Source organism: Megascapheus bottae, chromosome 13, assembly GCF_031878675.1.
Source record: "Megascapheus bottae isolate mThoBot1 chromosome 13, mThoBot2.hap1, whole genome shotgun sequence".
Taxonomy (NCBI): Eukaryota; Metazoa; Chordata; class Mammalia; order Rodentia; family Geomyidae; genus Megascapheus; species Megascapheus bottae.
Window position 1 is genome coordinate 53,104,619 of NC_143521.1, and position 12,197 is coordinate 53,116,815.

The following is a 12,197-nucleotide window of genomic DNA, read 5'->3' on the forward strand; positions in this document are numbered from 1 at the left end:
CTGGCAGCCCAGCCATTTGGCCTTAGCCCCAGAAATTGACTTGTGCCTTAAAGAACACAGAGCTGCCGGGCACAGTGGCTCACATCTATCATCCTAACTACTCAGGAGGCTGAGATCTGAGGATCGCAGTTCAAAAGCCAGCCCGGGCACTAACATCTGTGAGACTCTTATCACCAATTGATCACTAGAAAACCAGAAGTGGCACCATGGCTCAAGGGGCAGGGCAGCAGCCTTGAGCTGAAGAGCTCAGGCACAATGCCCAGGCCCAGAGTTCAAGTCCCACGACTGACAAAAAAAGAATACAGAGCTTCATTGGACACCTCGGCTCTTTTTCCCTGTCCTTTTCCCGCATGAGTGTGGGCAGTGGGTTTTGAGCTGTGCCTCTCCTGTACCTTGCTCTTGTGTCTTCTGCTGTTAGGAGACCTCCCAGGCCCAGCATTTAGCCCTGTGTAGGTGATTTGGTCTGGGTCTTCTCTCACTTGCTCTCTAATTCTTTCTCTCCAAACTCTGCCTAGAAATACATGAAAGTAAGGGTAAGTGCTTGTCTTTCTGCATCCTCTTGGTGGCCTCCCTGTGTCCTTTCTTCTCCCTTCCATCCGCACTCTCTTTCTAGCCTCCTGCTTTATTCCTTGAATGCAAGGTACACAGTTTGTAGCTGAGACACAGGAAGGGCTTTGGAGTGGGACAGACCTGGTTTCAAGTTGGGCTTCTCCCTCCCCACATATGTCACTGCTCATCCTCATCCAAAATTAAGAAGAAAAAAATTGAAATGCGGAATTGGTGGAAATGATCCCCACATTGTGGTTATCTGGTTCATGGAGACAAAAGATGTCTGACTTCAGAGAACTGAGACTGGGGAACAACTCTTGTGCCTCTTGTGTGCAGGTCTCAAGAGGGAAAGGTGCTGGGTCACTAGGTCAGCTGCACAGGTTTGCAGAGGAATCCAAATCCATCTACCCAAACCTGGATCTTGGTCTTGCTCCCCCCTCCCTCTATGTCCATCTGTTTCTCTCTTCCTCATTCTCTTTCTCCCACGCCCTCCCGCAGAGACTTCCAGATCACCAGAGCTTCGCAGAGTCTCTCTGTTCAATTTATTCCATTCAATAAATTGAATGAAATAAGTTTATTCAATTTAGTCTTGCACATTGCAATCCTCTGCTCCTTGTTTATACTTGGCACATGTTGGTTAACATGATCAGGTATTTTTGGATTTTTTGTAAGTTCTTTTCTTGTTTTCTTTGGGAATTCAGTTGTCTTTGGCCTTTTCAGAGCTAGGGAAACCTAGCTCTCTCTCTCTCTCTCTCTCTCTCTCTCTCTCTCTCTCTCTCTCTCTCTCTCTCTCTCTCTCTCACACACACACACACACACACACACACACACACAGGAAAATTATTTTGTACCTAAAATCTGTAGTATATATCTATAGTCTAATCTAGATTTTTGGCACATTTATGGCCCTAATATATCACAATTTGGAGATTAGATATAGCCTACTGCCAATTTTGTGAATAATTATTGGGAGACATCACACGCACTTCTTTGTAAACTGCCTGTAGCTGCTTTTTGTTATAAGAGCAAAGCTGAGGGGATGGGACAGGTTGTAACCTCCAAAGCCAAAACACATTCACTGACCTAAAAATTCAGGTAAATCACACTTAGTGTGGAGCTGTTCCATAAAGTTTTTCATACAGATTAAAATTAACCCAAGGACGCCTGCAAGCTTCCAATAAGCATCATGATTTTCTTGTTCGGGTTTTCTTGCACACAAGTGGGATATAAGATTCCACTGCTACTTGTGGGTTTGGTTTTGTTTTATGTCCTAGAATGCAGCCATTAGAGAGTAAGGTCAAAATTTGTGGCTGGTTTGGGAGAGGGGAACACACATTTTATGGAATCTTGATGGTATTGTTTTGTTTGTTCACTAGAGCACTTTACAGCAAAGTGTCAAGATACTTCAGCGCACGACTGGTGGATTGCCGGTATGTATCCATTTTGTTTTTCTGTTCTGGGCTTTTGTTCTCAAATATCATGCATAGAATATGTGAGATGTTGATTTATATATTGTTTCAGTTACCTAACCATTTTAAATGTCAAACTGAGTTTTTCTATTTCCTGTCGACAAGTACTACTGTAGATACAATCTTCATCTTAGCACTCATTAGTACACTAAAAAAAAAAAAAAAAAAAAAAAAAAACCCTGTGTTGTGATGTGTAGCATGCAAGTTTATATGCTACATTGTCCACTGCTACAGGCTGTCTAACAAACAACTATCTATCTCAGCCCCTTCTAACTGCAGACATTTGTCCTCACTGCTGGGCTGACCTCTCTAGGAGCCACAGTGGAGGCATTAGTTAGTGTTCTATTGCTGTGACAAATACCTGGGTAAATCAGTGTAAAGGAGGAGGACTTTATTTATTTATTTTTGCCAGTCCTGGCTTGCACTCTGGGCCTGAGCACTATCTCTGGGCTTTCTCAAGGCTAGAGCTCTACCACTTGAGCCATAGCACCACTTCCGGCTTTTCTATGTATGTGGTACCGAGGAATTGAACCCAGGTCTTTGTGAATACTAGGCAAGCACTCTACCACTAGGCCAAATTTCTGGCCCTGGAAGACTTTGTTCTGGATCTTGATTTCAGTCCTACAATCACTTAGCTCCATTGCTTTTAGTTCCATAGCAAGACAGAAATATGGCAGAAGGATGTGAAGGAAAGCCGCTCACCTATTGTAGCCAGGAAGCAGAGACCTCAGAGGCACAGGAAATATCTGAGGAGAATCTGCATCCTACAGAAGCACATCCCCAGTGATCTCCTTCCTCCAGTTGGCTCCCCCTCCCCAACTCTTAATGGGTGAATCCAGTTACGGGTTAGGACCTGCAGGACCCAATTTCTTTATTAAGATAGATCCATCATAGCCAACCTTGAACAAGAACACAAGTGTAAGTCTGAAAAACACAACCAGTCAGAAACACCAGGCAGAACCAGCATCTTACCACAACATAAATACACACCTTGTCATCATCATGGAGGGGGAGAGGATTGTCATGCTTCAGTATGGGGAAAGGATTGCCTCCAGAACCTTCTATGGATACCAGGATATGTGGGTTCAATAGTTGCACATAACTTGTGCACATTTTCTAATATCCTTTAAATATGAATCTCTAGATGATTTAAATACCCACTGCAATGTAAATACAATGCCAGTAATTGTTATATTGTATTGTTCAGCACAATATTGACAAGGGGAAAATTTTATGAATGATCAGAACATTACCTTCCTCAACTCCCTCCCCCCAAAAAGATTAATTAATCCTAGATGTGAATTCCCTAGAGACAGAGGGCAGGCAGGTGACTTTTTTCATTCACCACAGTCTAGGAAGCCATTCCAAGATATTAATGACTTTGATAGTTCATACACTGTCCACAAGGGGTGATCTGATCAAAACTCTCTTCCCTCCCTCCCCATCCCTTTCGCTGCCCCCCTTCTGCTCTCTACCCCACCCCCGAAACTGAGCTCTAAGGCTGTGTTTCATGTAACAGAGCTCCGTAAAGATTTGTTGAATGGGACAGGATGTCCATGAGAGATGTGGGGTGTTAACCCCACAGTAAAAACCTTCCTCTCTTCACATTTCTCAGCAAGGTCAGTGGGATGACATATGTAGATTTACTTTGCTCTAGAACCATTCTCTGTTCCTCTGACCATGGTACCATTCACAAGTGTATGTGTGTGTCCTTGACCAAGGACTGGAGATGTAGTAGTGATTGTACGTTCTCTCTTTCCTCCTTGACATTAAAGTAGAAATGTGCAAGTGTGCACTGCCCTTCAGGGGCCACCTGACCCAGGAAGTGAAGGGGGGGCAGAACTCTGTGGGGACTCCCTTGCCTGGCTGAGTTCCCCTCAGTCTCTGAGCAAAAGAATCCCCTCTTCCTATTGGTACCAAGCTGTCCTCAATTCTCAGTAGCCTCAACATGAGGTGATGATGCACAGAGTCTCAGCTTTAGAGTTGGAAAATAAAACAGGCAAACAAAAAAGAAGGTACCAATCCCAGCATTCTTCTAAGTTCGCAGCTTAGCAATCTGAAAGGAGGTCCACTGTTTCTTTTGAAGGGAACCTAGATCCCTCCCTCTTGTTCTTCTTTCTGAGTGGATAGCTAGCTGATTCTTATCAAAGGACTCACCTAGTGTCTGACTCAGCTCTTCTACCCTCAATGTTCCAGGCCAGGCCATGGTATTGGAGGCTTGAGTCAGCAAATGATAACTTTGTCTAGGGCCATGGTTCTACCTCTAGGGCTCCAACCAATCTGTATCCGTGGGAAAACTGCTTCTTTGTTGGATACCTAGACTCTTTCTTGTCATTATTCTCTAAACAGTACAATATAACAGCTACTCACACAACCTTTACTTTCTCATGGATATTATAAGTTATTGAGAGATACTTAAAGTACATGAGTGGTACGTGTAGGTTATGTGAAAATATCATACCATCTTTGACAAGCATCTGTGCATTGTCTTTTGGAATGGGGAAGGGTGGGGCCCTGGATCCAGCCTCCCTAGTGATTGCTTTTCAGATTTTCCAATGAAATGCTTTTATCACATGAGAAGAAGAGGTTCTGATCTGGTGCTGTGTTTTCCAGGACAAAGTGGCCAAGATTCTTTACTCTTTGGATTCTGCTCAGAACTTCGTCACAAATAACATTCCCTCCATTATTGTTGAAGTGAGTTTTCTTTTTCTTTTTAAATGAGCATGTGGATAACCGGGTGTGCAAACACTCTGCCATTCATTAAAGAGAGCACTGTAGCTTATCTCATTGTAATGGTTTATCCAATTTTTTACTTCTTTCTAGGAGTCGAAACAATTTGTAACAACAATAATAGGATACTTTGAACATTATCTGCAATGGGTGGAGTTTGCTGTAAGTTGTTTATCTGTCCTGAACAGAAATTGGAAGCTGTATCTCAGGGGACTCATTTTCTAGGATAAAAGATAAAGGAAATAAAATTGCTGCAACTCAGGGGTTGAAGGTGTGATTCAGTTTGTAGAGCACTAGACAATGAGTAAAGGCATCAGATATTGAGTTTGAGTCCCAATCTCAGACAAAAAAAAAAAAAAGACAAGCAAGTTACATCATCAATCACTTCGGTGGAGGTTAAGTGGAAAGAATTTTAAATGTAGAGACTAAGACCCCTGGGGCCAGCCCCCTCCTGTCCTTTATCTGTCCTTTGTGCCATGTAAGTTCTTCCTTTTCTTCATACCTGCTTTGTCAGATAACAAAAAGGTCACATGAGACTAGGTGTAATGGCTCATTCCCACCCTAGCTATGTGGAAGAATGCCATTCAAGCCCAGCAAAGTGCTTGGGAGATGCCAGTGGAACCCATGGGTGTGAGGTACATGGCTGCTGGAAGAAGAAACAGGTTCAGGATGACTCAAGACATAAAGGGAAACCCTACCTTGAAAATAACCAACATATATTTGAAATAGGATAGGGAAGGCGGGGGAAAACAAGATGAGGGGTGGGGGTGGGGGGAGGGAAATGGGGACCAAGACATGAGAAAGGGTATCAATGTTTGTGAAGTAATGTACCTTCTATCAGGTGAATATAATGTAACCCTTCTATTAATTACGATAAAAAATATATGTAAAAAAGAAAATAACCAGCATAAAAAGGTGGGTAGGGTAGTTCAAGTGGTAGAGCACTTGCCTAATAAGCATTAGGCCCTGAGTTCAAACCCCAGTATGAAGAATCCCCAGTAAAAAAGAACGATAGAACACTGAGCTGAGAGAGTACGGGCTTGCTGCAAAGTATATAACATTTTCTGTAGGCAATTCAACTATTAGCTACATGTCTCTGCAGATGGAGATCCCCTTCAGACCCCAGGACAGAGGTAAATGACCACAAATGAGTGTGGTTTCCTGAAAATTTGCCTGTGTTTCTCACCCCTAGATCTCTGAGAAAATGGCATCATGTAAACCTGTGGCCACTGCCCTGGATTCTGCTATCAAGGTCTTTCTGTGTGGCTACACTGTGGACCCTTTGGTAAGAACCCCATTTTTTCAAATAAGGAGACAGAATAAATACATTTCTAAAGTCGTGAACCTAACCAAGACACCTTTGAATGTTTTTCCCCTCCGGATTGAAAATGCACTCCATAATGCTAGTTTTCTACTTGGGTTTGTTCTGGTTTTAGAATCCAAACTCTGAAAATCTTCATGTTGATCTAGGCCTGGTAGCACAGGCTGTAATCCCAGCTCATGCTGACCTAGCACTGCATTAGGACCCTAAAAAACATCAAACAAGAACTAGCATTTACACATTTCCACTAGAAGAGTCTCCACGCCATGTTCCTTTTGGAAATCATGCTTTATAGAAGTCAGGAGACCACATGAAGAAAACTCCGTTTGTCAGGAATCGTCAGGCTTGGCACAAAGCCTGTCGATCTCTTTATTGAAAAGTCCCAAGGCCTGATGGCTGTGGAGGAAAGTTCTGCTTCATCAGCTCTGCTCACTATTGGGTCTCTGTTTAAAGCTCCTCAAGCTCTAGTCTTGAACAGTAAAGCTCAGGAATAGTGCCCAGACCCTGAGTTCCAACTTCAGGACTGGCACACACACACACACACACACACACACACACACACACACACACCTTCAAGCATTTATTCTCCTGATTGTTTGTTTTTTCCCTTCCCTAGAATTTGTTCTGGTTTGGCATAGGAAAAGCAACTGTGCTTTTACTTCCGGCTCTAATCTTGGCTGTCAAGTTGGCCAAGCACTATCGCCAAATGCAGTCAGAGGACATTTATGATGAGTAAGTGGGGGCGTCTCTGTGCAGGGCCTCATTTTCTGTACCGTCCTGTCTTTGGGGAGCTGCTAAAGATGAGCTATGGTTGCCCCAAATTTGACTTTATGGTTACTTATTAAAATATTGGGTCATTTCTGCACAGGTGGTAGGGTTTGGTTATGTTCTTGTGCCATTTTTTTAATTTGTTATTTTGTTTTCTTGCTGTTGAATCTCTGCTTCTTTAACCTGTCTTCTTCCTTCTTGTTCGCAGCTCTCCCTCGGGGACTTGGCATTTTACTTTATGATAACTGTTCTTACTGCTTTCCGGTGGGCTCTGCAGTCCACCCCACCCTCTCTGTCTGGTGCATGTGTATGTGTGTTTCATTTTCCCTTCAATCATCTTCTGAGCATTTCTTCATGTTCTCGAGTAAGGGTGTGGGTGGAGGAGCTTAATCATAACAACTCATCAATAATCCAATAACCCTCTCTCCCCTTTTGTATTTTGTAGTGTTGAGACTGTACCCATGAAAAAGTAAGCTTTTTTTTTTTTAAATAAACTACATTCATAGAGGGCTGGGGAAGGATCTTATGATATGATGAGCTTGCAAAATCAAATGAACCCTACCTTAAATTATCTAAGAACAGTAAGTATGTCTGGGTAAAAATAGATTGATGCCTGTTAGGCTAGGTACTGGTGGCTCACGCCTGTAATCCTCACTACTCAAAGGGCTGAGATCTGGAGATCATGCTTTATAGCCAGCCCAGACACAAACATCCAAGGAGCTCCCCCTCCAAAATAATGAGCAAGCACGCAGACTGGAGGTATGGCTCAAGTGGTAGAATGTCAGTTGAGCAAGGAAGCTGAACAAGCCCTGGAACTTGAATAAAGAAAAGGAAAAGAGAGAAGGGGGAGGACAAAGAAACAAAGAAAAAGAATGAAAAAAGGAAGGAAAGAAGGAAGCTATTGAGTAAATGAACATTGTCTTTGAGTTTGAAAGGAAGCAAGACATCAGCACCCCACTGCCTTCTTTACAGATAGCACAAGTTGTCACATAGTGTTGATGACCATCACATTGTCTTTATGATCCATGATGCAGACACTTCATCCCAGAGATAACATGGTGTTCTTGGTCTATTTATTTTTGTTGCAGTATGGAAAATGGTAATAATGGTTATCATAAAGAGCATTTATATGGTGTTCACAATCCTGTTATGCAAGGTAAAGCAAAGCCTGGGAGTGCGTGCATGCCTGTCTTGTGACAACCAGACATTTCTGCTTTCCTTTCCACCTGACACTGAGATTCCTGCATGCTGTGGAGTCTCTCACTTCTCCCTGTGTGATTCTCTGTCAGTGCTACCTCCCGTCACATCCTACGTAGCATTTCATGATGTCACAAGTTTAAATTTGTAATGGATCTCTTAGCAACCAAATGGCACAAGAGCTAAAATTTGGTGTCGTCTTTAAATGCTATGGATGATTCTGGATCATGAAGGATGAATGCACGTACCACTTTCATTTAGCATCTGTCTACACCAGATAAATAAGCACTTATGATTTTCAAAAGCAATCCTTCCTTCCTTCTTTCCTCCCTTCCCCTTTTTTACCCTCCCCCTGCTTCTTTACTTTTTCCCTATAAATTAGCTATAATCAACCAGAAAAAGTGCTGCAACTTCTTCTCCCCAATCTTTATGCACTTATATTTTCTAGAATTATCTAGGTCTGGATGTTTACCAGGTAGCGCTGAGCCTTTCCTGTCAGGTGCGCTCCTCTCGGGATCCACACAAACTTCATGCCAATTTGGAAACTTTCTGCTGAGAAGAGATTCGAGGCCCAGTCATGGCATCACAGGGGGCATCTGCTTTGGTGGCTGTGGACCTTCTTCATGTCCACACAGCAGGCCACAGCCAGGGATCTTTGGCTTTCCAAGAGAAAGGAACGAATCTAACACCTTGTGTTGCGCATGGGACATGTCCAGTCACAATGGTCACACTGATGGATGCCCCAGCCTGGGTTGTCCTCCAGATGTTTATACCTAAGTATAAAATCTGCCCAGAGCAGGCAGAAACGTCTTTATCCCAGACAGCTTTGCCTGCCAACAGGTGATCTGCCTTTGTCCGGTTTCAGGAGGAACAGAGCTAGAAAAGTTGTGAGAAATGAGTCCATTCAGAAGGCTGAAAGACTTTGCCCAGCTTGCAACTTTGAACAGTGCACAAACCACTTTTTTTTTTTTTTTGCCAGTCCTGGGCTTGAGCTCAGGGCCTGAGCACTGTCCTTGGACTTTCTCAAGGCTAGAGCTCTAACACTTGAGCCTCAGCACCACTTCTGGCTTTTTTCTATGTATGTGGTACCGAGGAATCGAACCTGGGTCTTCATGCATGCTAGGCAAGCACTTTAACCACTAGGCCAAACTCCCTGCCCCACAAACTACTTTTTATTTGAGTATTCAATTAGAGGAAAGCTGTTGACTTAGTGTATTAGGGCTGCTATATAAACAAAATGAGCAATAGAAGCTTCTTTCTCGGCGTTCTGGAGACTGGCAAGTGCATGTTCAAAATGTGATTCGATTCAGGGACTGGGGAGGACTGGGGTCCAGCAGGGACTCCAAGATGGGGCCCTGGGGTCTTGCTTCTTATAAAGTGAGTCAGTTAACAGACTGCTCACTGACCTGACAGGGACAGCTGTGGTGATATGCTGTCTGTTCTGAGAAAAAGGATCTCGACTCTCATACCCTTAATCATTTTATTGCATTGGATGTTGAGAGTCCAGAGCCCCAAATCTTCATGGCCTGAAGACACTTGCTAGCAGTTACCCTTTCCACAACCCACCAGAAGGACCCTGGTTCTGAGGTCTGCAGAACCTCTTCTCTTTGAGGTGCACATCACTCTGTTCAACAGGTCCATGTTCTTCAGACAAGACCACCAGAGCCCAGAGGTTTCCATAATACTCAGTCCAGGGCTCAGGGCCAGGGACTGAAGCAGGGCACTGAGTCAATTTCACTCGCACCTTTCCCAAGGGCCCCAGCCCCTCCAATAAAGAGATTGCTTCTTTACTGGGCACAAAGGAGAGTGAGGAGAGGCCAATACCAGGCAGATCTCATTGGGGAAGGAGTGGGTCACTGTGGGAAGAGCGTGAAGGCCTGAAGGCCATAGTGTCCTTCCTTCAGCTTCTTCCCTGGCCTCGGGTGTCATCTGTATAACCCCTTGGACTGGGCAGGGCCCGCCCTGAAAGCAGAATCCACCCAGTCGCAGCTGAGTGACATCTGCTCATCCTCCAGGTGTTCACCAGCCCCTTAGCTTATTCACATTTTGGGGGGTTGTCAAAGTCATGGGGCCTTCAGAAATCTCATTTGCTGGCAGGACTACAGCTGATTGGTAAGCCAGAGAAGTGTGCGGAGGCTGTGGGCCTGCATGTCTAGGTATCACAGTAACAGGAGTCTACCAAGTGCCCGGCAGAGCTGCCTGTTGCTTCTGCCTCCTGGCTCTTGAGGTAGATTCCAGACGGCCTGCTGAGACAGACGCCCATCAGCTACTGCCAGCAAGTTTCGGCTACGCTAAGGTGGCCATCCTCTTCGTGGTCCTTACCTCTTTCAGTTAACCTTAGATGGGGAGTTTGCAGTTCTTGTGTCGTAGTTGGTCTTCTCTTCATAAAAGCAGTACAAACTGAAGCTAGAAGAACCAGTCCATCTGGCAGATTGCTTTCTTGACCAACTCTGAGGTGTGGTGTGGTGTGCTTTTATCTCTTCCTCTTACTCACATCCTGCTTAGCCCAGAGGTGGTAAAACTGCAGCTTTATCAGTGTGTGATATTTATATGCTTTTTTAATTTGTTTATTTGTTTTGTAGCCGGGTACGATTTTGACAGCTGGAGCTGAAGTTTCTTGAGGTAAATTTGAGGTTTTCATATAGAGAGTTTATAGCACTATATATAACATAGCTAATGTATAGGACTATATAATAAAGCTAATCCTAGCACAGTAAATAGAAAGTCTTGATGAGTGTATAGATTATACAATATGATTTTGTATGGAACACAAGAATTCTGTATATGACTATATACATATATGACCATATATTTACACACACACACACACACATATATAGATAGATAGATAGATAGATAGATAGATAGATAGATAGATAGAGAAAGAGAGAGAGAGAGAGAGAGAGAGAGAGAGAGAGAGAGAGAGATACAATGATGAATCTATGGGTATAATATAACCAACCACTGTATCACTAACCAACTGGAATATCATAGGATGATCATAATGGGATGGACTAAACAGATGGATGCGAGACAGGAGCTTCTTAAACAAGTTTGTCTTTCCTATAGTTCTTGGAATCCTGATAGGAACCATTTCAGGTTTATGAATTCCCAGTGTTCTTTCATGATTCAAAGCCAGTTTCTAAAGCACTGACTTTTTGTTTGTTTGTTTCAGCATCACAGTGGAAAGGATCACAGACTTGTGACAGTTTCTGAGCCTACAAGGACTTTCCAAAGCAAAGGGATGTGTGGGGCTGACACGGGGACTTGCGTGCATGGAACATGTAACACCATTGGTCCCTGGGTGGCGCTTTGTTAGGACTGAACACGGCCGTGTGTGGTGTCCACATATCCATCACCATGTGAGGGTCATCCCCCTCCCCCATCTACCTTTTTTCTACACTGAGTTTCTATTTAGACACTAAGACATATGAGTTAACCCCACCCCCCCCAATTGGATGTATTTCCCAACTTCCGTATGTGGAGTGTGCTAAACATATCCCAGTTTACAGAAAAGATGTATTTTATATATAGCAAATTGTGCATATATCTTCTTCCACAGTCAGAGTATTTTTAAACAAATGAGTCATATTGTAAATTTTCTTCTAAGTGAGCTTACTGTCGGGCCAGTATGGACTTATGGGTTCTGTTGGAAATAACCTATTCCCTGAAACCTGGGACAAACGGCCCTCCTCTTGGATTTTCATCTGCTCTGTCAATGATTTGTTGCGTTTGGAAGTAGAATGCAAAATGCAGTCCGAAACCGTCTTTTGATAATCAAGAAAATGGCTTTACTCCACTAGCAAATTCAACACAGAGAGGTATCAGAGAACACAGTGTTGTTCCTCAGAAACTGCAGGTGTTTTAAGAGATGCCTGGCACAGACTGTAATGGAATTTTCCAGAATAAGCATTCATCAGAGCATCATCTGAATAATAGGATGCCAACAAGATGATCTTGTTATAACCCCTTGATTTGGTTTCCAATATAAATGAAGCCTTTGAGTGTGGTCCCTAAAAATGCAGGAAATCTCCTGAGTCAGTGCTGTGCATTTATCAATCAAAAGTGATCAGCGATGAAAAACTGGTCAAATCCAAGTCAGCATTAATTTCTTACCAGATCTTTTTCATGTACAGAAGGCAGTCCTGGTTCATTTCAATAAA

General features: G+C 43.4%; 1 protein-coding gene across 4 annotated transcripts in view; it reads left to right on the forward strand.

Moving 5' to 3' along the window:
- Window positions 1-12,197, forward strand: part of Prom1 (prominin 1) — a 71,600-nt gene extending 59,403 nt beyond the window's left edge. For 2 of the 4 annotated variants that reach the window (XM_090343808.1, XM_090343807.1), the window contains exons 19-27: window positions 1,926-1,979; window positions 4,632-4,712; window positions 4,842-4,910; window positions 5,941-6,033; window positions 6,686-6,801; window positions 7,283-7,306; window positions 7,926-7,993; window positions 10,617-10,656; window positions 11,210-12,197. In XM_090343808.1, coding sequence (XP_090199934.1) covers window positions 1,926-1,979; window positions 4,632-4,712; window positions 4,842-4,910; window positions 5,941-6,033; window positions 6,686-6,801; window positions 7,283-7,306; window positions 7,926-7,993; window positions 10,617-10,645 — 534 coding nt within the window. In that variant the 3' untranslated portion in view covers window positions 10,646-10,656; window positions 11,210-12,197. The remainder of the gene's footprint in view (window positions 1-1,925; window positions 1,980-4,631; window positions 4,713-4,841; window positions 4,911-5,940; window positions 6,034-6,685; window positions 6,802-7,282; window positions 7,307-7,925; window positions 7,994-10,616; window positions 10,657-11,209) is intronic. The other 2 variants (XM_090343809.1, XM_090343810.1) reach the window with 2 other exon arrangements.